The sequence below is a fragment of the Sturnira hondurensis genome, unplaced genomic scaffold (assembly GCF_014824575.4).
Source record: "Sturnira hondurensis isolate 20B ecotype Veracruz unplaced genomic scaffold, ASM1482457v3 Scaffold0006437, whole genome shotgun sequence".
Taxonomy (NCBI): Eukaryota; Metazoa; Chordata; class Mammalia; order Chiroptera; family Phyllostomidae; genus Sturnira; species Sturnira hondurensis.
In genome coordinates, this window is record NW_028079068.1 from 10369849 (window position 1) to 10397374 (window position 27526).

Here is a 27526-nt window from a genome sequence, read left to right on the forward strand (position 1 = left end):
GCCTCTGCGACAGGCCGCACTTTATTTGGAGTTTTCCACTGAAGTGGCTCCCAGCTGAGCCACATGACATGTGCAAAAGTTCCCCCAGAAAGCTGGGCCTCGCAGTGTGTAAAAAAGGCCCCCCATGGGGCAGAGCTGTGCAACCATAAAAAAAAGAGAGAGAAATCTGTCCCCCAGGAAGCCTGGCTGGGATAGAAACCGCCTGGAGCCAGGCCACGTGCCAACGCCGCTGCTGGTTCTGGGTCCTTTTTCCCCCGACGATTGTGCTGCTTTTCCAAGTCCTTAAGGCTCTGGGGTCACAGCCGCCAGAGGGGCCAGATGCAGTCCTCAGTGCAAGAAGGCCTGGCCAGCAGTGAGGTTTGAGGGTGCCCTCTCTCACACACGCAGTCACCCCCAGTGTGTGCTCCCCGACTAGCCTCAGCCCACTGAAAACCTCAGGGCTCCCCTGACCCCCCAGAATCCCCAGACCACCCTTATATCACATTCAGAGGGAGGGACGCTGCCCTGGGACAGACAAGGCCTCCAACCCCTGGGGGCTCGAGGGGCTGAAGGGCAGTGCCATGCGTCCCACACCTCCAGGGAGGTGTTTGTGGTGTCTGATTGTGCACGTGTGCTTCCGGGTGTGACCCACTGGTGTGTGTTTACGTGAGTGTGTGTTTGGCCAAAGGTGGGGGCTGAGGCTGGGGGAGGCACTTCTGGGACTCAGGGCACATTGACTTTGAAGGGGCTTCCGGGGACACTCTCGTCGCCCCACTTGACGATGAGAATGTAGTCCCCTTTCTCCTTGACGGTGTAGGTGACGTTGTACACCCGGTTGCCCATGTGCTTCACATACACCTCCTCACAGGGGGTCTTGGGCCCGTGCACGCCCACCATCATCATGTTAGTGCCTGGAGAGGGAGGCGGGGAGGCCGGGTTCACATCGGGGGCCCTCACCCGCAGCAGCCCTCACGCCCCCCATTCCCGTGCCCTGGCCCACCCCAGGAGGCTGCCCGTCTGCCCCCCAGCATGCCTGCTTTGCTGCAGTCCACGGTGAAGGAGTTCTTCTGGCCCACAAAGGCCTGGGACAGCCCCGGGCCCCGCGTCACCACCTTGCTGGCATCGGAGGAGAACTTGGGTACGGAGCCGTAGCTGGAGCCCCGGCTGGAAGACGACTTGGTCACCGTCTCCACCAGCACCGTGGAGGTTTCGTGAAGGCTGTGGCCTCCGGACAGCCGGGGCCCTGCAGGCAGAGTGGGGCAGTATGAGTGGCTCGCAGGCCGTGGACTCAGGGCCGGGCGGTAGCACCCTGGCGGCACCAGCCCATCGCCAGTGAGCCTGGCTTGCAGTCACCGTGGCGTGTGCCCCCGAGGTCTGGGCCTCTGGTGGCTCCGTGCCTCGCCTGTCTGGGCTTTGACTAGGAACTCAAGTCCCAGAGTGAAAAGGAACACGTAGGTTCCAGAAGGAAAGCTAGCTAAATACTTACTGAGTTCTATCCTTCTGGAAGCCGAGAGGACAGAAAGTCAGGTTAGAGTGTGGAGGCCGCACCAGGGTGAAGGTTAAAGAAGGGATGGACAACCATGAGGAGGGAGGATGTGACTTAAAAACGATTCTGCAGGGTGTGCAGGTAGGGCCCGGAGAACGGCGTGTGGGGTAGCCAGGCCCAGCTTATTCTTGATGACTTGACTGTGACGTTAGGGGCAGACTATGACCCTGATGTGAATGGCCACCAGAGACATCCAAGTTGGGCTAGGGGTTCCTCCCCCTCCTCAGGGCACTCACCTGTGACTTTGGCCTTGAAGGGGCTGCCCACGATGTGCTGGGGACCACCATACTTGATGGCAATGAGGTAGTTGCCAGGGGCCATGGGAGTGTAAGTGACCACATGGCCCTCAGGACACTCCCGACAGTCCAGCTGCACCTTGGAGGGGCCGTCAATGGTGACAGACAGAGCCCCCGAGCCCGCATTCAGGGTGTTGACGATGAACTCCGATGAAACACCTGGGGGCCGGAGGTAGCAAGTTGTAGGCAGGAAGGGCTTACGGCCGCCAGCTGGGACGGGCTCTCCCCGGGGCTCCCCACAGCAGGCCTGTGGGAGGACTCAGCTCCTCAGGACTATCCCTGCCTCTGGGGCAGGACAGTATGCGACCAGAGGCTGGGCGCCCCAATATCCATCCATCCTTCCCAGCCCCAGGCACTCACCTGTCGTGCCTCCCTCGAGCCCAGGACCATAGGCTGACACCAGGCCTGGGTCCCCTGCCTGGCTCTGCTCCCCAACACGGATCTTGAAGGGACTGCCAGGGATGTGTGCGCCGTTGAACTTGACATCGATGGAGTGGACACCATTCTCGTGGGGGATGAAGCGGATGGTGTGCTTGTCTGTGGGGCAGAGAGTTGTGGGTGAGCCTTTGCCCTTCCCGTCTCCTTCCCAGAAGGCCTCAGCCCAGCTGGAGGGGCCAGGGCGGGGCCGGCTCACCACTGTCCAGCTCAGAGACGTAGCACTCCTCCACCGCCCCTGAGGGTGTGTGCACCCTGGCGTCGATCACACCCCTTGCGCCGTTCAGCTGAACCGCAAAGGACGCTGGCTGGTTCACCTTGAGCCCGGTCTCCTGCGATGACACAGAGGACACTCAGGCTCCCGGGAGGATCTGGAGTGCTCCCCTCTGCAGCCTGGCACTGCCTCACCGTGCCCCAGCCTGGAGGCTCCCACCTCCATCCTGGAGGCTCCCACCTCCATCCTGGCCGGGCCCTTGCCACTGGCCCTGCTCAGGCAGGCTCTCGACAAGGCTGACTGAGATGTGAGGTGGGGGCTGGGTCTGTGGCCTCAGCATCCACCTGCCAGCACCTGGTGCCACCTGGCTATGCGGGGCACAGTGGGGGATGAGAAAGGGTGTTGGCTGATGGGGTGACACCCAGACACTGTGAAGTGGGCCTGATGGCAGGGAAGCTGGTGCTATGTGGGTTGCGAACAATAGGTGGCTCAGAGGAGGAGCCAGAGTGTGGCCTGGACTGGCCCAGTGGCCGTCCTGGAGGAGGTGGGGAAGTGAGAGGAACCTGGGGGTAGGGCCCGGGGTCCAGTTCTGGAGGGGCGATGAGGAGAGGCACAAGGGCTCCTGAGGCTGCTAAGTCCACCCCTGGGGGCAGCGGAGCCTCCTTACTATACAGACCCCGGGGGGTGGGGGATGGAATGTCTAGCCCATTGCTAAGTGCCTGGCTTCATGGGCTGCCATCCCTGACCCCTGCCCTTCTCTCAGGGTGGCAGAGAGGCCCCACCCCCAGACAGATACCTGAAGGCTGGTGACGGTAAGGCGCCGAGCGTCATCTGACAGGGAAGCCACGGGCACCACGAAGGGGCTGTCTGGGATGTGCTCATCATTGAACTTGATGGAGACCTCATAGTCACCTGCGGAAGGGAGGCCAGTCAGCACAGGCCCCAGACCGGCAGCAGGGGAGGAGCCACCCCCACCCCAGTCTCATCCGAGGACAGGCTCTTTGGGTTGGGGCCTGGCTCTGGAGACAGACACGCATTCCCGGGGTGTAGGGTAGAGTGAGACGCGGCTCAGAGCTGGGCACAGGGGAAGAGTCAGTTCTTTGGCCCCAACTGTCTTCTGTCCCATCAGTGAGCAGGAACCCACCTGAGAGGTCAGGCAGGCCCAGACCCCACCCCTATCGTGGGCACCCACCTGGTTCCTGGACGATGTAGGAGACCCCGCAGGAGCCATCTTTGCGGTCCTCAAATGCGATCTCTGCCTTGCTGGGGCCTTCCACGGCGATAGACAGGCCCCCAGCGCCTGCTTCTCGGGTCCAGATGCTGAATTCGGCTGGAGACGAGGAAGCAGGGCAGGGGCGGCTCTTTAGCACCATCGCCCATCCTGCTGGCCGCCCTGCCCCCACGTCTCCTCCTGGCCACCTGCCTCTCACCTGGCACGCCGGCCACACCTCGCTCCAGCCCAGTGCCTCCAGCTCGCACCTTGTGGGCACCGCCTTCACCCAGTGGCCCCACGGTGAACTGAAAGGGGCTGCCAGGCACGTGCTGGCCTCGGTACTTGACAGTGACCGTATGGGGCCCCATCTCCTGGGGCACAAAGCGCACACTGTATGCGCTGTCCTCCCCCTCGACAATCTCTGCGGCTTCCGTCTTCCCAGAAGGGCTGGTCACCTGTGCAGCCATGTCCTGAGAGCTGGCCTCACCTGCAGGGGTGGGAATCGTCAGGGTGACACTGAGGCTGCTCCGGGCCCCGCCCACCCTCCCTCCTTAGTAAAACCCTGGCTGGCTGGCCACATCCCATTGTGTCCCCAGGGACACGCCTGCTCACCCTCCTGCTGCCTGGTGATGCTGCCAAAGGAGCCCAGGCGCTCCCGGCCCAGGAAGTCCCCGAAGACGGCAGGGAAGGGGTCTCCGCCGACCTGGGTGGACTCCTCCACCCTCACCTCTCGCTTAGTCTCCCCACCCCTCGTCTTGCTGATCTCCGTGCGCTCCGTGCGGGTGTATGTGTGGCTGCTGCGCGTGAAGGTGCGTGTCAGGCGCTCCTGGGCAGACACCATCTGGAACCAGTTCCCTGTAGGACAGACATGTGGTGTGGGTGTGGGGGATGCGGCAGCGAGAAAAGAGCGAGCAGGACAGAGCGCCCTCGGGGCAGGCTCGAGGCCTGCAGGCCTCCCCACCGCCCTGCCCTGCCCTGTCCTGCCTCACACCTCACCTGGGATCTTGAGGTTGAGGTCACAGGTGCTGCCGATGGTGGCGATGGAAGGCGCCTGCCTGCGCCGGGTGATGCTTTCCTTCATGCGGCCCTCACCCGTGACCTTCACTGTGAAGGGGCTTCCTGTAGGGACAGAGTGGGTGGGGCAGGCAGGTCAGGCCACCTGCCTTCAGCCTCCTGGCCTCCCACCGCCCAGCTACAGCCCAGAGCCTCACCGGGCACGTGCTTGTCTGCAAACTTGATGTTGATGATGTAGGTGCCGGGTTCGGTGGGGCAGTAGGTGACTTTGCATGTGCCATCCTCCATGTCTTCACAGTTGATGTCCACCTTGCTAGGGCCTTCAATACTCAGCCCCAAGCCCCCATAGCCTGGTGGGAAACGAGACACATCTCCCTCAGTCCCTACCACTCCCTGCCACGCTGCTCTCCCCTCCCCACACTGCAGGCTCCGTCTGGAATGGGCACCCAAGGGTAGAGTAACCACTAAGGAAAGATGGCTCACTGGAAGGAGACATGAGCCAGGCACCGACCCAGAGGGCCAGGGATAGGCAGTCTGAAAAATTCCTCATGGGAAGGCCGTCTGGGTTCCAGTAAGCAAGGAGGAGACACACTCATGACAGCCGAGCTTTCTCTTAAACGTGAGAGAACTGGCAGGAGGACATTCACTTTCCCCTACGTAGGTCCCAGGACATGAATCCCAACAGACACTGGCCAGGAAGTTCAGGGGGAGGGGGTGGCCACGGGGGGCCCAGCAGGAAAAAGGACGAGTCCTCAGCAGAGGCACCAGCTGACATAAGGGGTCTCTGGGGGCAACACACACCTGCATTACGAGTGTCCACGATGAACTCTGCCACCTGGAAGGTCTGTCCCTCGGAGAGGCCCTTGCCCCAGACCCGCACCTTGCTAGCGTCCCCGATCTCGGAGGGCCCCACCAAGATCTTGAAGGGGCTGTTGGTGACGTGCTTGCCACTCTTGCGCACGCTCACCACGTGCTCCCCCACCTCCTTGGGGGTGAAGGAGATGCCTGTGGGGAGGTGGGGGTCAAACATGGAGCCCTTGGTGGGGAGGAGCGGCCCTTCCTGGCCCCTCTCAGGCCCTCCTCCTCCCGAGGCCCTTCCCATGGCCGCCCACTCACCAATGTGCCGGTTGGGCAGCCGCTTCAGCAGGCAGGGCTCCTCGTTGCCTGAAGGGGCGCGGATGCTGGCGGTCAGCTGGCTCAGGTCACTCTCTGTGATCTTCAGCGACACATCCGTGGAGGTGCCCACGTTCAGCTGTGACGTCCTCATAGAATCATCGCCTGGTGGTGCAGCAGGACTGTCAGGCAGCTGTGGCTCCAGGCCGACCCTGCCCCCAGGGTGGGGGGCTCCAGAGGCCTGGCAGATCCCCCTGACTTGACAGACTGGGGAGTCCTCACACGCACGGGGACACCCGAGACCCAGGGGACTCAGTCTTCACTCACACGCTGGCTGCCAGTGCCTATGGATGGGGCCTGCACCCCGGCAGCCTGGAGATGCCTCAGTCCTGAACGGGTTAAATCCCTAGTTTGTGTATTTTTATCCTTAGCCATGTGGCTTCGTAGGAACCAAACACTCCACCAGACCAGACAACACAGAGAGTTGCTTAGCCCCTCTGGCCCCACTGGGTTTCCTCATCCATCAGAAGGGATTATCAATACCCTAACCTCACAAGAATCACTTCAAAGACCAAACGAGGTGATCTGTTTCAAAGCGTCAGGGAGGTTGGCTGTTTCTCACCTGCTGCAGAGAATAGAGCTCTTTACATTTGTCCAAAAATGGACTTTTCCACCTCGAAGGGCCCTACCCTAAGGCCCCAGTGACTTGAACGTGCGCAGCCTGTGTCTGGCGCGTGCCAGGTGTGTGGCGTGGGCTGCACGTGCCCATGTGCCCCCACCTGTGATCTTGGCTGTGAAGGGGCTGCCTGGGATGTGCTTGTCGTCGAAGCGCACGATGATGCTGTAGTCTCCGGGTGCCGTGGGCAGGTAGGACACGGTGCAGGTGCCGTCTTTGTTGTCCTTGCAGGTGATCTCCGCCTTGGATGGGCCCTCCACGGCCAGGGACAGACCCCCTGTAAGAGGAGGTGGGGCTGAGGTCAGAGGTTTTGCCCTCACCCCAGCACTTGGATGGCCCCTACCCCAGCCCCTGCCTGCAGCTTCCCTCACCTTCCCCAGCATCCTTGGTGACAATGGTGAAGGTGGCCGGCTTGTTGACCATGCCATGGCTCAGGCCTGGCCCGTAGGCACTGACGTGGCGGCTATTGATGGCATCCACATAGAACTGCAGGGGGCTCCCTGGGGCGGACAGAGAAGGGGGCTGTGTCAGTAGCGAGGAGAGGGGCTGCCCGAGACCACCTCAGCCTCCAGAACCAACCAGCAGCCTCCCTGCAGGGCCCTGTATCTCTGCCCAGAGGGGCCTGACTGCCTTCCACCAGGCTGTCAGCCTCCCCAGGGCCTGCTAGGGTATCCGCACACAGTAGGCCCTCAATTAGTATTTGTTGAAAGAAGGCAAGTAAGAGTGAGGTTGCTGTGGGTCGCTCTCAGCCCGGCCCCCGACTCACTGGGGATGTGGTTGCCCCCCCTCCACCAACTCACCAGGGATGTGGTTGCCGTCGTACTTGATCCCCATCTGGTGCAGGCCCTTCTCCGTGGGCGCGTACCTCACCGTGATGGTGCCGTCCTTGTTGTCGGTGATGTTGGGCCGCGCGGTCTTCCCAGAGGGCATCCGCACCTCCCCTGCCAAGCAGACTCAGTTACCTAGGGGACCTCGCTTCCTCCTACCACACCCCCATGTGCATCCCCCACCCCCAGCTCCCGTACAATCTGCTTCCACCTCAAGGTCAGCACCAGCCCAGAGTGGTGGGATGAACCCTAACTGAGAGACAGAGGCTTCAGTCTGAGTTCCAGCTCTACCCAACTTGCTACATGACCTTGAGGAGCTCACTTCTGCTCCCTGGGCCCCAGTTTTCACCCGAAGATGAGGAACGAAGGTGTCTGCCTCGGAGCCCTCACACCTCAGTGCCCTGGGGCAGTACCTGTGAGCTCCCCTTTCTGCACGGTGAAGGGGATGACCAGGTTGAAGGGCCTCAGCATGGACTCCATTGGCTCCACGGGCACCACTGGCTCCTCTGTGGCCTAGGATGGATGAGAGGGAATTGTTATGGACTGCAAAGGCCTGGGGAGCTTGACCTGGGCCGTGACTGAAGTCAGAGAAAGCGAGGCAAGAACAAGATGGCTAAGGGTGAGACCAGAGGCAGGAAAGGTGCGTCGGCTGCAAGAGAAGAGGTGCCGTGCCCAACTCGGGGAGCCCCCTACCCAGCCCGATCCCCACCTGCTCCTCAGGATGTCCCCACCCCACGCCCAGCCCCCGCTGCTGAGGAATAGAAGAAAGAAATGAAGGGGGTGGAGGAGAATGAGGAGGCAGAGGGCGAGAGCTTGCCCAGTAGGGGGCAGCAGTACCCAGCGTGTGGGGTAGGCACTGGGCCGGTGCAGCTGCAGCAGGTCGGAGGGCTCCTCCACATGGGGCATGGGGTCACAAGCCTGGGAGGCAAGGCACAGAGAGCTCAGGATGTGGATGGAGGCCAGCCCACCAGCTGGAGTGACCAGGTGCCCTCTCCGAGAATGATCCTGGGACCTGAAAGCCTGGGCTGGTCGTGGGTTCTCTAACCTCTGGAGGGCTTTATCAACTTATAGGGCCACCTTGGGGACATGAATGGGGACAGTGGGCCCAAGGGTCGAAGAGGAACATGGTGAGTTCCTCCAGAGAGAGCTGACGGTTGCTAGGAGGCCCAAGGCAGGGCTGTGCTCACCTCCGAGGCCAGGAGGCTTCAGGGAAACCAAAGGCTGGACTCCGGAGGACTCTGGGCCCAGAATCCTTCAGACGTGGGGACAGGTTCTGGCATTCTTTGCTGTGGCTAAGAGGGCCCAGCCCGCCTCCCCAGCTACCGCCTGGCCTCGCTGCAGCCAGGACACTTACCAGCACGTGGAAGGGGCTGTTGGGGATGTGCTCGCCTCCGAAGCGGATGGTGATGACGTACTTGCCCGGCTCGGGCGCCGTGTAGTAGATATCAAAAGTGCCATCGTGGTTCTCAACCACGTCCACGTCAAGCTCTGCCCCATCGGGCGTGGACACCGTGCACGTCACCTTCCCCTTGCCCGCTGCCTTGGCGTCCACTGTGATCACCGTCTCCTCCCCGATCTGGATGCGGGGGCCCAGACAGGCACCTGTCACACGGAAGAGCCCTGTCAGGGGTCTGAGGGGAAGGTGCCCAGCCCCACTCTGTTCCCAGCTGCCCCACCACCGCAGCCCACAGCAGGAAGAGAAGAGACGGGGCACTCACCCAGGCCATGGCCTCCAATGGACACTGGAAAGAAAGAAGAGTGTGAGGCTGTAAAGCACTCAGGAGGGGGGCGTGGGGGCAAGGGTGTAGGAGGGCTGGGCTCTTAGACCAACAGTCCTTGGCTGACTGGGCCAGGGATTTGGGAGAGCTGTGGGGGTGCTGGATAGTGGGCAGGGGCCAAGGAAGCAGGTGCATGCCCACCTGTGACGAGGCACTTGCTGGCGTCCCCAGTGGGAAGGGCGTGGATGCGGAAGGGCGAGTAGGGGATCTCGTCGCCACCGTACTTGATGGTGATGGTGTAGCGGCCACTCATGTCTGGCAGGTAGGACACGGTGTACGTGCCATCCCCGTTGTCTCGGATGTTGGCCTTCTTGGGCTTACCCTCGGGGTCCTGGGGGAGAAGCAGGTCAGGGCCTGCCTGTGCCCAGAGCCTGACCTGGGAGGTGGGCTAGGCATGGACTCACCAGAATCTGGACGGTGAGCAAGCCCTCCCCAGCATCCCTGGCATCGATGGTGAACTCCACAGGCAGGCTGGCAGGGATGCCGGAGGCGTTGTGAGCAAGCCCTCCCCAGCATCCCTGGCATCGATGGTGAACTCCACAGGCAGGCTGGCAGGGATGCCGGAGGCGTTGAGGCCAGGGCCGCTGGCCCGCACCTTGCTGGCATCATGGGCCGGAAGCACCTTGATCTTGAAGGGGCTTGAGGGGCAAAAGGGATGGACAGTTGGTTAGGAGTTCGGAGGGCACCTCCCTACAGACATGAGCAGGAGGAATAACTTCTTGGGGTAGGGAGGAGGCACCAGTTCCTAGGAGCCAGATCTTATCCTGTGTCTTGTGGGAGGGTCTCTCAGGATGGCCCTGACAGAGCCCAAGCGTTCTCCATCCAGGAGAGAGGAGGGTGCGGAGGCTGCCCTCTCCTGCCTCTGGCTGTTTTCCAGGTGCTAATTTTGTGGCTGCATGCTGGGAAAGCTGAGCCGGAGGAGAGGCGCTGGGGGCTGTGCTGGCTCCCCCCGGGCAGAGAAGATGGGGAGGGGCTGAGACAAGTGGGCCCGGCACTCCCAGGGCCCAGCAGTGGCCTGCAGGTGTGGCCCTGGTGGGGCTCCCAGAGCTCGGTACCACGTGGGAGCCCAAAGCTGGTCCTTACCTGCGCGGCACCTCCTGGTCGGCATACTTGACGGCTACGGTGTACGGCCCATCGGTGGCCGGGGTGTAGTGGACAGTGTGGGTGCCATCTCCATTGTCACGCACCTCCACAGGCTCAGCCACACCTGGACAGGCAAGCAGTGTCAACAGAGCCTCTGACGCCCTGTCCCACATCCCTCCACCCGGCCCCAGACACCTCATACCTGTGGGGCCCAGCACGGCCACCTGCAGGGGTGCTCGGCCAGCCTGGCTGCAGTCCACCGTGAAGGTCTGGGGTACCCGGGCCCTGACGCCGGACCCCAGTCCTGGTCCTGAGCACTTCACCTTCCCAGGGTCTACCACATCCTTCACCGGCACCCGGAACGGGCTCCCTGTAAGGAGAAGGCCATTAGCCCCTACCCACCTGCTGGGAGGGTCCCTTACACTGAGGAGCTGGGAGGACGCCTCCCCGCCTTTGAAATGCCCCAGGAGGCGAGAGCGACATGTGCCGATGCTTCAGAACTTGCTAAGAAGATGTAAACAAGGACAAATAAATCAGGCTGCAGGCTGAGGCTGGGCAACCCTCACTCACTTGGACCACAGGCCTGAAAGAAGCCTTCCTAAGTTACTAAAACGTTAAAAGCAGAACATATTAAGAAGATAGTGCATTTCTGGCAGTGTGGAGTTGTATATGGGGAAAACATGCCCAGTTTCAACTGGTCCAAGGTCTGCAGTCACTGTAGACCTGACCTGCCCGAGTGGCTAAGCCCACAGGAGCACAGGGGTTCTCAGCTTCACAGAGCGAGAGGGTGCAGGCTGTCCTCACCAAGCCACTGTGTCTGAGAGAATGAACCCACAAGGTCTGGTGCCTCAGGCAAAGGGCCAGGGTGCCAGGGGTTGGGCCTCTGGGAATGAACTGGAGGGGGCGTTCTACCAGCAGCAGCCTCAGCACCCATGCCAGCCCCCACATCTGACTTCCCTGCAGGTTCCTGCCCCGAGCAGGCATCCCTCAGCCCTTGGGGAGCCACCCTCCCGTTCTGCACACCTGGGATGGGCCGTCCCCCAAAGGTGATGTTGACGTCATAGTCCCCAGCGGTGAAGGGGATGTACTCCACTGTGCAGCTGCCGTCCTTGTTGTCCTTGCAGGACATTTTGGCTTCTGAAGGGCCCTCAATGGCTAGGCCAAGGCCCCCAGTGCCAGCTCCCCTACAAGAGGACACCCCCATCAGCTCTGGTAGGACCAGAGAGTGGGGATGGGGGAATGGGGAGGGTGGGGGGAAGAAGGCCACTGAGGGCCCAGCTGATCTGGACACTCGGGGGAAGTTTGTTCCCTGGTCACCCTTGACGGGGAACAGGAATGCTGGGGCACCCACAGAGGACAGAAGGGGTACACGGGTGGCTGGGATCGGGGTGGCCACAGCCTCAGGGTCAAAGTTAGGAAATGGGGAGGGTACCTGGTTTCCACGGTGAAACGGTTGGCTTTGTTGACCAAGCCACCCTCCAAGCCCGGGCCAAAGGCCCGGACTCGGGTTGGGTCACAGCCCTCGGTCACGCCCACTCGGAAGGGGCTCTTGGGCACAGCTACGTCATCGTACAGCACCTCCACCAAGTGCACACCTGAGAGCAGCCACATGTAGCGGGTCAGGGCGTGAAGGCCCACCACCCAGGGAATGCTGGGATCAGGCCCCTGCCACCCCCACCCAGCTGGGCCCCTCACCCTCTTCATAGGCTGTGTACTGCACTCGGTAGGTGCCATCCCCGTTGTCCGTCACGTAGGTGTCCGTCTTAGCCCCTGAGGGGTTGAGTACTCGAGCCGTCACGTGGTTCCCACCCGTGGCTGTCAGGGATCTTGCGTCCACAGTGAACTCAGTGGTCACCTCACGCAGGACACCTGGGTCCCAAGAGAAAATAGCTCAGTGTGGGTTGGGGCAGCCTTGGTGGAGTAGCCAGCCCCCACCCCTCCCCAGCTCCGAGGCTGCTCCTTCTCAGCCGGAGCTCCGCCACCCCTGACCCTGTAGCTCCAGGCCAACTCCCATGGCCCCTGCCTCCACCGCTTTCATCCTACAGTGACACCCTGTTCCCATCCGTCACCAGCCCAGGCTGCGGGCCCCTCAGAACAGGTCGCAGTCTCGAAGCCCTCTGCGCTCCCACCCTTGCACCAGCCCAAAGTGCAGCCCTGGCGGGTGGTACTGCAGTCACTGAACTGAGCTGAACTGCCCCCTGACTCCTGCCATCTCTACCCCAAAGGGTCCTTCTGCACCCTCTGGAACAAGGTTCTCAGCGTTTTCAGATCAGGGTCCCTTTAAGCTGATGAAAGTTGGGGATCTGCCCCAGTAAAACGCCCATGGACAGAGGCAGTTGTGTCATAAACACAGAGGCAAAGCTCCGTGCCCTGCCCTTGCCCTTGGCTCTTCCTCTGGGGCATCTGAGCCCTAAGGACTCCAGGGCTGTCCGCAGCCCTCCCTTCACCCCACATTGGCCCCTTAAACCCACAGCCCTGCTTCCCTCCCTCCCGTTGACTCCCCAGGCTCCCTGAACAGTGATGCAGCCAGCTCCTGGCCCCTTCTGGCCCACTCACCATGCGGCTCCACCCCAGGGCCCGAGACCTTGATGCCACTGGTGTCCACAGCAGGCTGCACGTGGACGCGGGTGGGGAATTTGGGAACCGGGTGCCCGCCGTACTTGATGGTAATCGTGTAGGTGCCCGGGAAGGCGGGGCTGTAGGTGATGTGGTAGGTGCCGTCGGCGTTGTTGTGGATCAGCACCTCAGCCTTGACGCCAGCGTCCGATAGGATCTCGATGGTCAGCTCAGCCTCGCCCGCCTCCGAGCAGTCCACAGTGAAGGTGGCGGCTTCGCCAGCCTTGCCGCGCTCCAGGCCTGGCCCACTGGCCCGCACCTTGCTTGGGTCAAACACGGGCTGGATGGTGGCCTTGAAGGGCGAGCCGGGGATGTGGGCCTCGGCAAACAGGATGTTGATGGTGTACTCGCCCGGCTCTGTGGGCAGGTAGCTGACTGCGCATGAGCCGTCGCCATTGTCCTGGCACTCGATCTTGGCCTCGCAGGGGCCCTCCACTGTCAGCCCCAGGCCACCTGTGCCGGCCCCCTTGGTGTCGATGGAGAAGGGGGCTGGGGTGCCCACCAGCCCGCCCTTGAGACCAGGGCCATAAGCACAAACCTAAGAGAGAAGCAAGTACGTGGGCTCCCAACACCTGGCCTCTTTCCTGCACGGCTCCCCACCCAGCCCAGCGCCTTCAGCTGTAGCGGCTACTGTAGACTGAGTCCGTACAACAGTTCCAAGTGAGGAAACAGACGCAGAGAGATGACATCATTTGTCTGGTTAGTGGATCTGGGACTCAAGCCCAGGTCTAATCCAAGGCCAGGCTCCAAATAAATGAGCTGCCTCAAAGGCAGGACCTGGGGTCAGGGTAGCCTTGGCCCTGGGTCCTTGGCTGTACCACCCCAGGACATACGGCCCCCAGCCTCTGCCCTCTGACTCATCTGTCTTCCCTACAAGCACCTAACCCCCAGCTCCAATCAGCTTTTATATCCTCACCTTGGAGGGGTCAGGAGGCAGGACACCCTCCACAGCAAAGGGACTGCCTGGCACTGGGTGACCATCGTAGGTGATGTCCACCTTGTAGGGTCCCTCCTCAGGAGGCATGTAGCGTACAGCCTGGGCTTCAGCTCCACCTCCGGGCTCCAGCTTGCAGGGGATGGGTCGTCGGGAGGGTGAGGTCATCCGCACATCCAGCTGGCCCTGACCGCCAGCCCCCCGTGTGTTCACAGAGAATGCCTGTTCTTGCCCAACAGCCACCTCTGCACAGAGGGCGAGAGATACCGTGAGCCTAGACTCCACCCACCTCCCAACACCCCTCACTCCTGGGCATCTCTTGATCCACTTACTGCTGTTGAGGCCTTGAACTTTGACTTTGCTGAGGTCCAATGGGGGTGCCACATTCACCACAAAGGGGCTCTTGGGCACAGGGTCCCCGCCATAGGTCACTGTCACTGCCATGTTGCCCTATTGGGTACAAGAGAAGGTCAGACTGGTGGCACAGCCAGTGACACAGCCTGGTGACATCCCCTTGGCCGATGAGGACCTGAGGCTCAGACATCCACAGTGAGAGAGGGCGGGAGGCAGGAAGGGGGCAAAGACTGAGGACTGGGTCTGTGAGACTGGAGGAAGGGAACCCAGGACCTGTCGGCCAGGAGGGGCGGGGGCACGGGAGGAGGCGCAGCTCACCTGTTGGACCGCAGTGTACTTGACAGTGTAGGAGTAGTCGTGGTTGTCGATGATCTCGAAGTCCCGCACTGCCTCGCCCTTCGCAGCCCCAGCGAAGTGCACGTCCAGCTTGGCCTTGCCGGCTCCCTTGGTCAGCACCGTGAAGTGAGTGGGCTTCCCAACTTCCACACCTGGGGAGCCCACCCCAAGATGACAGTGAGGACCTGGAGGACACCTAACTCCCACCCCAGCCAGCCTTGCTCAGTCCCTGCCTGGACACCCACCTGTGCGGTTAAGCCCAGGGCCCTCAGCCTTGACCTTGCTGGCATCGTGGGATGGATCCACCTTGATGTGGAAGGGGCTGGCAGGGATCTCCTAGGTGAAGGAAAGACTCAGTCAGGGTGGGCAAAAGCAGCCTCTGAAAGAGCCCCCTTTGTTTCTTCTGAGGCATAGGACATGCTCCATCAGAGACTGCAGAATCGCCCCCACCACCCCCGACGACAGCATGTCAAGCTGCCAGCTTAGCCCCTGGGGGCAGCGAGCAGGCTGCTGATGACTGCCCAAGACTGCGGGTGGCGTACCTGGTTGGCAAACAGCACCATGATGGTATAGTGGCCAGCCCCTGGGGGTGTGTACTTGACCGTGAAGGTGTCATTGTCATTCTTGATGATGTCAAAGTCGATGTCAGCCTCTGCAGGGCCCACCACGCCAGGAGCGCATTTGATGCCAATGCTCACATCGCCTGGGGGAAGGCAGGCACAAAGCCGTGAGCCGGGCGGCTCAACGATCTTTCCCACCCTCGGGTCCCACAGAGCTCCCCCCCACCCCCACACCCAGTCTGGGCAAACCTTGCCCCGCCTCGCTGCAGTCCACAGTGAAGTAGGTGGGCTCGTTGGCCTTGAGACCGGTCTTCTCCACACCAGGGCCGTACACCTTCACCCGTTCGGGATGGCTGCCCTCTCCCACGTTCACCTGCGGGGAGGGGTCAGTGCTCAGCGCTGTGCCCTTCCTCCAGGCCCCTCCCCCTCCCCATCACTCTGCCCAGTCTTAGCTTCTTTGAGGGGGCCTTGAGGTAGGGAACTGTGACAGGGGTCCAGGGACAGGCCACATCCTGGGGCTCCACCCTCCTTGTGAGGCCCCCCGGAGGTGGGCAGGGCAGGGCAGGGCGAGGAGGACATACCCTGAAGGGGCTCTTGGGCACGTTGACGCCTCCCCAGGAGATGATGATGGTGTGCTTAATGGGCTTGGTGGGCACATAGGAGCAGCGGAAGGTGCCATCGCCATTGGGGATGACCTTGATGTCAATGGGGCAGCCATCGGCGTCCTATGGGCATTACCAAGCCAGGTTCTTAGAGGGCTCAGGCCTCCTCAGCGCACCGGCGCCCTCTGCTGGCTCCGGGCTGTCCTCCAGCGCAGCTAACACAGTCTCCTCCTCCCCGCCAGTCCCAGCCACAGGAGCCCAGTACCACATGCTCTGGTGGTCACAGTGCGCCCTGGGAGCCAGGAGACCAGGCTCGTGGCCATCTGCCCAGCTTGGCCTCCCTCCCAGCCTAAGTCTCTGAAATGTGTTGGCAGGAGAGAGGCTGAGCTAAATCAATGCTCCTAAAACTGAATAATGAACTTTTGAAAGAAGAGTCATCCTCCTGGACCCAAGAGTGTGTTTCTCACCCGCCAGGGGTGAGTGCAAACCAGTATGAGAAACTGACTTGGGAAACTAATGTCTTACTCTACCAAGTCATCTTTTAATTAAATTATTAATATAAAATATGTTTTTGATGAAGTATGCTTTTAAGATTATCAGTAAGAAAACACAATATTTAAATTTTGTCATGTTTTTATGGACCAGCGAGAATCAGTCTTGTGAAGCACCTGTCTCCACCCTCCCAGGGCCCCTGCCCAGAAGGGCGACGGGCAGTGAGGTCAGGCGATGTCCCACCTGGGCGTAGAGCTTCAGGTCTCCCTTGCCAGCTGCACGGGCATCAATGGTGAACTCTGCCGGCTTGTCAACAATGCAGCCAGTGGGCTCTAAGCCGGGTCCAAAGGCCTTCACCTGAGCAGGGGCAAGAGAGGGAGGCTGGGTTGGGGACAGGAAGAGGGCCCACTGGTCCCCTCCTGGGCCGGCGTACTGGAGGTTCGACCACACCTTGTCTGGGAAGCAGTCGGGTGGGGCTGGCTGGATGTGGGCAATGAAGGGCGAGTCTCGGATGTCCTCGTCATCACAGATGACATGCACAGCGTACTCTCCGGGCTCCGTGGGCCAGTACCGCACGTCACAGGAGCCATCCCCCTTGTCATCGCACTCAATCTTGGCCTGCGAGGGTCCCTCGATGGAGAAGCCTGGGCGCAAGGTGGGGAGGGTCAGAGGGCACTAGAGGCAACTTGGACACCTGGCACTCGCCCAGCATCCCCTCCCCAGGGGTCCCCATGTCCCATCTCTTTGTCTCATCCCGACATGCCCCAGCATTCCCACCTGTTGCCACCCAGTGTCACTTACCCAATGTCCCCACCTCCGTGCCAATGGCCTCCACCACAAAGTCGGCTGACTTGCCCACCTGGCCAGTTTCCAAACCGGGACCCCAGGCCCGTACCTTCTGTGCCCCTGCTTCTGGGCTCACCTGGACCTCAAAGGGGCTGGGTGAAGAGGGAGCCAGTGTCAGCACCGGGAAATACCCCGCCAGAGCTACACCTCCTTTGTCCCCTCAGGGCCCCAGGGAGCCAGCACCCGTCTCCACTCTGTGAGGGCCTGGGCAGGAAGGCGGGGGCCCACGGTGCCTACCTGCGGGGGATGGCATAGCCGCCCCATGTGATGGTCACCACGTACTTCCCGGGCACTGCGGGGCAGTACTCACACTCGAACACACCGTCGCCGGCCTCCCGCACCTTCACGGGCTCCTCTGTGCCCTCTGGGGGGGGGGCAGGAGTCAGCAGTGTGTGAGCCCCAGTGCTTCAACCCCCCCAGGAGCTCCGGGGACCCAGGCCCGGGAGAAGGAAGTTTCTCCAAGGGCAAAGCCCCATGTTGGGCAGGGCCCCTGCCACCCTAATACATCACAGCCCAGTGAGCACCCACAGGGGAGAGGACCATTCCCAGCTGGCACTCTGGGAAACTGAGGCAGAGCAGCGCCTGTTGCCTAAGGTCTCCCAGTGCCTGTGCTCGGGGTCTCTCTGGAGTCTCTCCCGGGTTGCGTGGTGCTGACGGTCAAGGCTCTCAGGGGTGCAGAGCCACTGGCCACCTTCTTCCCTGTCGCCCCACCCCATTGCCACCCCTGTACCCCACCCCCTCTCCAGCCCTGGGCCCTGGCACTTACTTGGCCCCTTGACTGTGACTTTGAGCTCTCCGCTGCCAGCACCCTTGGTGAACACCTTGAAGTCAGCCACCTCCTTCACACGCACGCCCTTGGGCTGCAAACCCCGGCCAGAGGCACGGCAGGCATTGGGGTTACAGGCTAGGGAGCAGAGAACAGAGGAAGCTGGGGTGCTGAGGGGTCCTGGACGGAGACTCATGCCCCACCTCACAGGCCTCCTGACCCCCTCAGGAGTCCTTGCCTCATGCAAGCCTTTCCCGTGTCCCTGGTGCCCCCACCACAATTGGGCTGCCAGGAGCCCTGCTGGGCGAGGAGAGGCCAGAGGCCCCCCGTGAGGATCCTTCTAAGAAACCCTTCCTGCTGGGTGCTCAGAGTCAGTGCTGCTTGGGACAAAGGCACAGCAGTGCCCGGGCTGAGAGTGGTGTGAAGAGACTGAGACGGGCGCTTCGCCCACCCCAAGGCTGCCCACCTACATACAGCCTTGTCCGAGCTGCCAGACCAACTTCAGAAACTAAGTCATGCCACCAAACCCTCGGTGACACCGTGGAACAAGAGAGGTCCACACAGCATGATGCCTGCCCCAGGCCACAGCAATGCGTGGCACTCAGCCTGCCACGGGACACACAAGATGACACGGAACCCACAAAGAGCCGGAAACCAGTCAATGATGTGACCCAGGCCCTCCGAGTGACACAGGCAATAACACAGAACCTGTGATAAGATAGGTCTTGTCACAGAAAGCATCAGGCAGGTGGCAAAGACACAGACCTGCCACAGAACGCAGGTAGTAGCACGGAACTGAGGCCTGTCAGAATGTCATGGAAGGCGGATCATTCCGTGTGGCCTGGGCCACACCACACAGTAGCACAGGCGAGCGAGGCCGGTCAGCTACGGCCGTGCCTGGGCCCGCCTCTGCTGGAGTCCTGACACAGCACCGCTCCCTGGGCCTGGTGGTGACCCATGGGCACAGGGGGGGTGAGGGGTGGCGAGGCCCCTCTGAGTGGCAGGGAGAGAACCACCTGAGGGCCTGGCCTGCAGTGCTCACCAACATGCTCCCACCACACAGCCCTATCGCTCCCCCCTCAGTCCTTCAAGGGGAGGGACCCGGTCTGGTATCTTTCACTGTGGTCTCCTGACTGTCCTCAGGGACAGGGACTGGAAAGACGAGGAGGATGAGACCTCTCCAGAGCCCCGCCCTGGCTGTTCCTTCTGCCCTTTTGAAGCCTTCTGCTGGCTCCCCACCCAGCCCTGGATTTAGTGCCTTGCTTCCCATAAATCCTTAGACCCGGAATTTAGTGGCAGTTCTGTCTGTGTCCTGGCCTCAACGAGGGTGACTGTGGGTAAGTGGGGGGGCCCTCACCTTCTGCCACATGCACAGGGAAAGGGCTGCGGGTGATGGGGGCGCCGGCGAAGGCCACGTGCACCGTGTGCGGTCCCTCCATCACGGGCCTGTACGTGCAGCGGAACGTGCTGTCACCCTTGTCCTCCAGGGCCACCTCCACTGTGTCTCGCCGGCCCTGCGGGTCCACGATCACCACAGCAACATCACCAGTGCCAGCCCCTGCCGAGGACAAAGGCCGTCAGCCCCACACTGGACACGCAGAGCTGCTTGAGGATCCCTCGCCCTGAGACCATGCACCTCCCAGCTGGGACCCTGCCCCAGTCCCCCCTCCACCCCCACAGTGAGGGGCTGCCCTCCTGACCCCCTGAGGCCCATCCTTACCCGCAGTGTAGATGTCAAAGTAGGTGGGTTTGTTGGCTACGTTGCCCACAGGCTCCAGGCCAGGGCCTCGGGCTGACACCTTATTGGCATCCCCCAGGGCCATGCCCACGTTCACCTCAAAGGGGCTTCGTTCGATGTTCTGGCCAGCAAACAGCACAGTCACCTAGGGGTCAGGGGTCAAAGGTTAGCTTCTAGAGGAAAGCAGTTCTGAGAAGGGGTGGTGAAGGGGAAGAGCAGAGCCAAGGAGGGAGGGAGGTGGGTGGCTGGGGCCCTGGAGTGGGCTGTGAGCTGAGAGTGGGGTCCACTCTGCTGGAGCCTAGGATGTGAACGGACAGTGGGGCACAGGGGCAGGCTTGTGGAGCGTTACCTTGTGCAACCCAGCGACCTTGGGCACGTAGGAGACAGCGTAGGTTCGGTCCTTGTCATTGTTGGGAACCACCTTGGCCTATTGGGAAGGGAGCAGATTGGAAGTCACAGTGGCTGCCGTTTCTCCCGACTCCACAGCGCCCGGTGGCTCCCGTGGTGAAGCTTCCCCCACCCTCCGCGTGGCAGCTGGCTCTGGCGGGTGTCTCCAGGCCTTTCCTGCGGTTGGCCTGTGGCCTCCGGTTCCAATGCCACACCGATCCCTCTTATCTGCAGTGGCCTCACCATACCTCCTCGGTGTGGCCCTCGGGATCCTCGACGTAGACCAGCACCTCGCCCATGCCGGCGTCCACTGTCTGCACGGTGAAGTGGGCGGGCTGCAGCACTGTGTTGCCGTGGGGCTCGATGCCTGGGGGCAGACGGCAGAGGCCGGGGACTTAGCCAGGGCCTTCCCGGCGGGCGGGCAGCCGACCGGGGAAGGCTGGAGGGTGCTCCACACGTACCGGGCCCGTAGGCGATGGCCTTCTTGGGGTTCAGCTGCTTGGAGCGAACAGGGGCGCCAGGTTTGAGCTTGGCCTTGGGGAACTGGGACAGGTAGGTCATGACAGAATGCTCATCCACGTTGGGGTCCACGATCTCCTCAGGGGCGATCACCTGCCACGGGAAGGAATGGAATGACAGGTGCCCTCCTCACCTGGCAACTTGGTTCTCCCCCACATCCCGACCACACATCCTTACACACCCGACCTCCACCGCTGGCCCACCTGTCCCCTTGCTCTTCCCCAGCCCAAACCCCGAGTGTACCTGGGGCACCCCGAGCCAGTCGTCCGCCTGCTGCATGGCCTCCCGGGCGTTCTCCACAGGCTGGTTGGGGTCCCAGGCCGCCCAGTCGGGACAGAGGCCTGCAGAGACGGGGAGGGAGACCACGATGAGTGGGAAGCAGTCAGCCAGAGGCACAGCATGTGCTCTCTCTTTTTCCTCACACCTCCGCCCACCAGCCAGGTTCCTGCTGGCCCCGACCTCAGACCTCACGTTATGCTCCACGGCTGGGATGCCCATCGCCGTTCAGAGGCAGGCAGCCCTGCCTAGCACCAACAATGAGGCCTTTCTGTCCTGGCTGACGCAGCCTGGCACCGGCCCTGCCGCCAGCCTCCTGCCTGCCCAGGCCCCAGTGCAGACCCTGAACACCAAACCCCTGTGAGGGCACCTCTCCCGGGCCCCTCCACCTCATTGTGTCTCAGGGTGGACAGAGGAGATCAGAGTCTGTCCCACACCTGCCTCTGACCCATCCCCTACAAGGTCCTCTCCCAGCTGCCCTGATGTCCTAGGGCTCCCAGCACTTCTCACATCAGCCTCAGGGCATAAGACTCCCTCTCCTTCCTAACTGCCCGCTTGGGGAAACTGAGGCACTGAAGAGGATCAGGGGAGAGGGAAAGGGAAGAGGATCAGTATTTCTCTAGGGTGGCCCAGAACCCAGCTGTTCTAACAAAAGGAGTGCTGAGGTAGCCCCAGATCACTCCCGAGAAGGGGTGCAGGCATAAGGGGCTGCTTGGCCTAGGCTAGACCTGGAGGAGGGGAGGTGATGGGCACTGGCGGGGAGGGGCCAGCTCCAAGGCCGGAATCCATGACTGGCCGGAACAGTTGAGCTCACTGCTGGCAGCCACACCAACTTCGGGCAATGGCTCAGCAGCTGGGAATGCCTCCCAGGCTGCTCGTGTCTCCGCCCCCCACCCCCTGCTCCCCAGCTGACCCCAAGCAGGGAGAGGATTCTCCCAAGGGACCATGGTTTCTCTGGGGGAAGAAGACCTATCTTCTCAGGAGACGAAGTTCAATAAGGGAGCTGCACATGGGCCAGGGCTCCAGCTGTGCAGCCTTGGTCCTCTCTTGGGCCCTGTGCTCTCCCCTCCTGACCAGGCCAGGCCTGGGTCACTTGCCACTGGTGGTGCCATGCCAGCCTCAGCCCACATTACTCCACGCCTCAGCCTTCTCAAAGCTGTCCCAGGGTCTCACAAAGAAGAGCCTTCTCTGGGTCTAACTCCTGGGCTTCTTGCTACAAGTCCCAACCCATTTCCTTCCTCTCAGGTCAGCAGGAGCAGTGCCGTGGGGCAAAGCGGTTCCCGGAGTGGGAGTCAAGGCCCCGGGCTATAGATCAGCTCTGCCACGGATAAGCTGTGTGGTCCTGGACAAGTCACTGGCCCTTGCTGGACCCCAGTGTCCTTGTCTGTAAAATGAGGGGAATTTGTTTCTCCAGCAGGCTGGAGAAGGGGGCAAGCCCCACAGGTGGTCCTGAACCCCCAGCTCTGAGATACACATTCTGACCACCACAGGCCTCAGCACCGCCGGCTCGCCCCAGCTCTCCTCTCAGGCTAAGGGATCCGTCATGCTGGCTGGCCCACTCACCGGGGGCACAGTTGTCCACCAGGGCACCCAGAGCTTTGCCATCCTGCCAGTCGCGGTTGAAGTTGGTGATGGGCAGCTGGGGCACCTTGTTCTGGATCCAGCCGAGCAGACGCTGTTTGGGTGTCTGCTTTCGGGCATCCTCATCATCCTCATCTTCCCACATGGGCATGGAGATGGAGTAGTGCAGGATCAGGGTCCAGATGAGGCCAAGGATCAGCTTCAGGTTCCCATCCACGATGGCCTTGCTGTCTGCAGAGCGGGGAGGCCAAGTTCAGCTCCGGAGGGCCCACCCGCCACTGCCCGGACCCCTCTGCTTCCGCAGAGCCCTCCTTCCCCTGCCTCCCATTTCTGGAACCTAGTCCCTCTGCAAGACCCAGCCAGGAGGCCAAGTCCTTTGTCTTTCACTGTCCCTCCCTTTTCCCTTTGGAGTGAGGCTGCCTCCCAGTGTGTCCCCACAGCAGGTACCCGTGCCTCTGTCCCAGCACCCGAGCGGGTCCCCTGTCCGGCTGCAGACATCCATGCAGTTATCTGGTGTGTAAGTCTTTTGGGGGCAGATGCTGCTTTGTTCTGTTTCATTTTTTAAAGTTTTGTATGGGTCTACTTGATGTACCCCAAGCTGCACATGTTAGAGAGCACAACTGGATAAGCCTTGACAATATGCACATCGCCCTAAGATGATACTAAACACACCTTCCCACCAAGTGTCCTTTGTGACCCCTTTGCACTGACCCCTGTGTCATCCCTCCCCCTGCCCTTCCTTGTCCCTTCCTCCTTCCCAAGGCAGCAACTGAACTGCTCTTGATCACTATAGATTGGCTTGCATTTTCTAGAATTTTACACGCTTTTTTTGTCTGGCTGCTTTCACTGTGGGCAGTGTGTTTTGTCTCTCTGCACTCCGAGCCCAGAACTTGGTAGGGTCCGAAAAATACTTGGATGAATGAATGAGTGTTTTACAAACTGACATTGGAGAGTGGGACCCACCTGGTTCCAACTGAATTGTTCTCTGAAGGCCCTAAAAGGCTTTAGGAACAGGGTTCTAGGAGGAGGGAAGGTGTAGCTCGCATGCTCTGGTAAGGCTTGAAATGGTGTTGTCAAACGCCGGGGGCCAGTGAGGTCTCACAGGAGCCACGGGAAATGTCACTCATGTGGACACGAGTCTCAGAAGATGAGACTCCCCACCCATCCCCTCCTTGGAGAAAAAGAATGGACGAGAACTGCTTCCCCAATATTTGGGGGAGAGCTTAGTTTCCCTTTAACAGCAGGAAAGAAATCTCCAGTAGCAAGGGGTGGCCTAGAGTGTGGATCTTTGGAAACCGACTTATTCGTAAAAGACATGCAGGCCTGAAACCCGTCAGCGTTCCTGAGCTCTGATATTAGGAGGCTGGGAGCGGCAGAATACTCAGCCTTGTTTACTGGTGTTGCCCGGCAGATGGGAAAGGGTGGGGCGGGAGGCACCCCTTATACATCTTTCCCTGTCCCTCTCTAAATCTTGGGGGACAGCTTTCAGAGACCAAGGACCTGGGGAACCTCAGCATCCGGCCCCAGCCCCACCTGCCCCCCAGTGGGGGCTCTCGGCCTCTCTGTCCTTCTGGCTGAGGGCTCTGGCCCCCTGGGCTCTCCCACCCTTTCACTGATTCATCCTTCCTTCCCCAGCAGCTCCCCAGCCCGCCCCCTGTCCCCTGGCTCCACTGCAGCACAATGGTTTGGCAGCTTCCAGATTCCATGACACACTCACTCCCGGCCTCCCGGTGCTCCAGCTCACTCCCTCTCAAATCCACAGCCCACTGCACCTCACACTCCTGACGCCCAGCGCCCAGCGCCCAGAGCCTGCTAGCCTCCAGAGCTGGTGCTTACAGAAGTACTTCTGGCAAACTGGAGCCAGATCTCGGGGAGGGAGGCCTGGAGGCTGCTGGGTTGGAGGGCTGAAGGTGGGGGTGGAGTGGTGGGGGGAGGTCATTCATATTTGCTGCAGGAAGAGGTTTCTCCCCAGTAACTGGCTATGGGCCAGACAGCAAGTGGTCCGCTGCGCCTTGGGGCAGGGGAGGGGTGGGTCTAGAATCCTGCTCTGGGATCAATGACCTTCCTCTCCCTCCCCTCTTCTGAGGCCAAGCAGAGGAGAGGACTCAGCGCCAGCCAGGCTTCCTCCCCTGTCCCCACCAAGCCACCACATCTCCGCCTGCCTAGGGATACCCCAAAGGGATGGGAGGAGCCTGACAACCAGTCCCTGAAGCAGCCCCAGGCCCCAAATGGAGGGGGAGGAGAGGGGGCTGGGCGAGGGAGGTGCCGGGACAGCTGCTGTCCCCTCCAGCCCCTCCCTTGGCTGTTGGCTCAAGGAAAAGGAATAGCAACTGGGGAACAGCTGCGGGACAGACAGAGCTGCCTCCTAGGTCTCTTTGTTCGGAGGGGCTGAGGGGTGAGGGGGCCTGGGATAAGTGAAGGGGGAAGGGGAGAGTGGGGAAGAAGGGCACACAGTTCCTTCAACCCTGGCTGAATAAACCCTCCTTGAGGTGGACTTCTCAGCACCTACCCCACTACTAGAAAGGAAAGTGGGGAGTCTTTTTGACCCTCCTCCCAGGTGCCCACAAGCCACTCAATTTCAGCCTTGAGACAATCAATGCCCAAAGGAGGCCCCCAAGACAGCTCCTTTCCGCCAGTAAGGAGAACAGAGGGAACCAGAGGAAGCAGGATGCTGCCCCTGGTGGGAAACCCCTTCACATCTCAGGTTCAGGCAGCCCCTGCCGCCTGTGCCCCCTCCCTCCACCCTCAGCCTCCGGCCCAGCAGCTGAACTGCTGACAGCTTATCTCATCAGAGCGAGTGAGCCACTTGGCCCAAACCGGGAATGGTTCTCTTCCTCTCAGCGAGAACCGAGGCGCTTACCGCCCGCCCCCAAACCAACTTTTGCTTCTTCCCCCTCTACTCTGAGCCGGCCCCTAAACGGTGGAGCCGGAGCCAGGCACCGCCATGGGGGAGGGGGAGAGGTGCGCTCAGGAAGGATGAGGCCTGGAGTGGGGCTGGCGCCCCGCCGCGGGGAGGGGAGGAGAGGGCTGCCCAGTTTCCTATAAAGTTGTGGTGAGGCCCTAAGCTCTCTGGAGACCCCACCTGGGACAGCTTGTCTGTCAAATCCCAGAGTGCGGGGGTGACACCCCCCCCCCAACACACACTCTCGTTTCGCCCTCAGCCCCACAACACACACACACTGGGGCCCCTCCCCCACTCCCGTCCTCAGGCTTGTCCTTCTGGAAAGCTCAGAGACATCTGCTGTGTCACGAAGGCAGGGCTATTTCCAGGCCAGAGAGGGTGGGGTGGGGGGGGGGCAGCGTTGGGGCAGGAGGGAGTAAGGCCTAGAGAGGGGACTGGACAGGGCAAAGGGCCCTGATTGACCTCAGCTGCTAATTCAGGAGATCTAGAGATGCCCTGAGGGAGAGGAGAGGTAGACGGACGACAGTCATCTGGAGTAGTTGCTGGGACAGCCTGGCAGCGGAGGCGGCTGACCCCAAGTGAAACTCCTCCCCTGGGGTCCCAGGGAGCAAGTCCCAAGGGGCACTTTCCTGTAAATCACAGCAGGACTCAAGAGCTCATCACAAGGGTAGGGGGTCTTCCCTAGACCCCAGCAAGCAGGGAAGAGCTCGGGTTGTGAGGGGAGGGGCGATCCTTGGCCACTCAGGATCCAACCTTGGCCTCTGGGCTCCCAAGCCTAGAGTGTCTCCCCACCCCCACCCAGCACAGACACACCTTCCAAATCTGGTTACACTCAATGACTTCCTTCTACAGGCCTTCCCCTCCTTCCCTTCGGCGCAGACCGTTAGCTGCAGCCAATCCCGGCTTAGGGGCCGGGGCTGGGGCCCGGCCGACCGGCCGAGCCCCCTCCCCGGCAGGCTGAGCCGAAAGAGAACAGGCGGGGGTTAAGGCTCCGGCGCTCGCTCAGTGCCTTTTTAGGTTTCTGAGACTGGGCCCTGCCTGCCCTCGCCCCCGGGCATGAACCCAGTTGAACACACGCGGGCCACCGGCTCTCCCTCTGCGCTAGAGCCCCAGGGTCCGCAGTGATTGGGATCTGCCTTCAGCCCGCTCCTCCCAGTGGAGCTGCTGGGAGGCTGGGAGGCCGTTGCTTTGTTTGGGGGGAGACGCCCCCAGTGATCAGTAATGTGTACTGTTCTTGTCCTCTTAAGCATGGCTGGGATTGCCCGATAGCAGGAAGGGTACAATGGGTAGAGGCGGGTCAGTGGGAACGCACAGTGAGCCTCCGGACCCCCATCACTCCCAGCACGCGCCCGCCCCACGCCGCAGCGCTGCGAGGGGCGTGAAGGCAGCGTCGGGCACCGGCGCCAGGGGAGCGGCGGTCCGCCCTCTCTCATCTCCCTGTGCCCACCGGCACCTGTGTCCCGCGTCCCCCACCAGCTAGCCCGTCCTTGGCGCACTCCCCGCCCACACTGACCGATGGACACGAGCTTGATGTGCTCGCGCTCGAGGAACTCGAGGGCCACGGACACGTTCTCCAGCTTCATCTGGCGGAAGTTGGGGCGCGGGTGGAACTTGCGGTACATGCGCTTCTGGCTGAGCACTTCGAGCAGCGCGATGAGGCGCAGTCCGTCGCTGAGGTCGCGCTGCAGGTCGTTGAGGCGCTTGCCCACGCACTTGAGGTGCTCGTTGCACCAGCGAGTAAAAGTGTTCTGCTGGATCTTCTTCCACGGGGCGTCCTCCGCCAGGTCCTTCTCCGTGGACGGCATGTCGTCCGCCTCGTCGCCCAGGCCGAGGCCCGGGGCCTCGGAGTAGCCGCTGTTATTCATCATGCTGGCGGGGGCCGGGCTGGGGCTGGGGGCGCTGTCGGGGCGGCGGCGGGACTCGCGGACTGGCGCGGCGCGGCTCTCAACTTCTCTCGCGCCCTTGGCTGGCGGGACTCGGCGGGACTCTTCGCTCCTCGCTCTCAACTTCGCTCCTTGGCCGCGCGCGCTCTCGCTCGCTCTCTTTCTCCCTTTGCCTCCAGGGGCGGAGCGGTGCTCGGGAAGTGCCGGCCGGACCTGGGCAGTGGGTTTAAGAAGCCCCCGGGTCGCGCTCCCCCCGCCGCGCTCGCGGCCCCCGGGTCCACGTCAGAGCGCCGGCCTCCCAGGAATGCCGCCCGGCCCGCGGGTGGGAGCCGCGCAGAGTCGGGCCGCCCCGCCTCCTTCCTCCCCTCCCCCACGCGGCCCCAGCAGCCTTGGGGGAGGGGGAGGGGGCTCCCGCCTCCTGTCCGTTGCGGGGGGGGGGGGCTGGTCCCTGGGGCGCAGCGCTGGAGAGGTGGGGAGAGTAGAGCTGGAATCGGGGGAAGGGCACCCAACATCGCAAAGCTCAGCATTGCCAGTCACGTATGAAATAGACCCCCTCTACG

At 61.8% G+C, this 27526-nt stretch overlaps 1 protein-coding gene across 2 annotated transcripts; it reads right to left on the reverse strand.

Moving 5' to 3' along the window:
- Nucleotides 1-27257, reverse strand: FLNC (filamin C). Of its 2 annotated transcripts, XM_037049241.1 has the most exons (49): nt 26597-27257; nt 22164-22412; nt 20568-20665; nt 20267-20417; nt 20054-20172; nt 19768-19845; nt 19401-19563; nt 19038-19238; nt 17681-17818; nt 17152-17278; nt 16870-17006; nt 16519-16712; nt 16312-16425; nt 15556-15699; nt 15224-15347; nt 14957-15117; nt 14660-14750; nt 14397-14566; nt 14057-14174; nt 13707-13969; nt 12731-13328; nt 11870-12043; nt 11607-11769; nt 11198-11358; nt 10377-10544; nt 10175-10298; nt 9628-9729; nt 9496-9562; nt 9233-9422; nt 9032-9055; nt 8668-8915; nt 8151-8231; nt 7727-7826; nt 7287-7427; nt 6858-6986; nt 6590-6763; nt 5814-5975; nt 5499-5702; nt 4895-5047; nt 4680-4802; nt 4296-4538; nt 3901-4170; nt 3663-3800; nt 3267-3382; nt 2456-2588; nt 2182-2358; nt 1762-1980; nt 1013-1222; nt 1-890 (listed from the first exon to the last, which is right to left on the reverse strand). In XM_037049241.1, the coding sequence occupies exons 1-49, from the start codon at nt 26949-26951 to the stop codon at nt 703-705; spliced, it is 8175 nt and encodes a 2724-aa protein (XP_036905136.1). In that variant the 5' UTR covers nt 26952-27257; the 3' UTR covers nt 1-702. The 2 variants fall into 2 exon arrangements, with proteins under 2 accessions (XP_036905136.1, XP_036905138.1); XM_037049243.1 differs by lacking the exon at nt 8151-8231.
- Between the last annotated feature and the right edge of the window lie 269 nt (nt 27258-27526).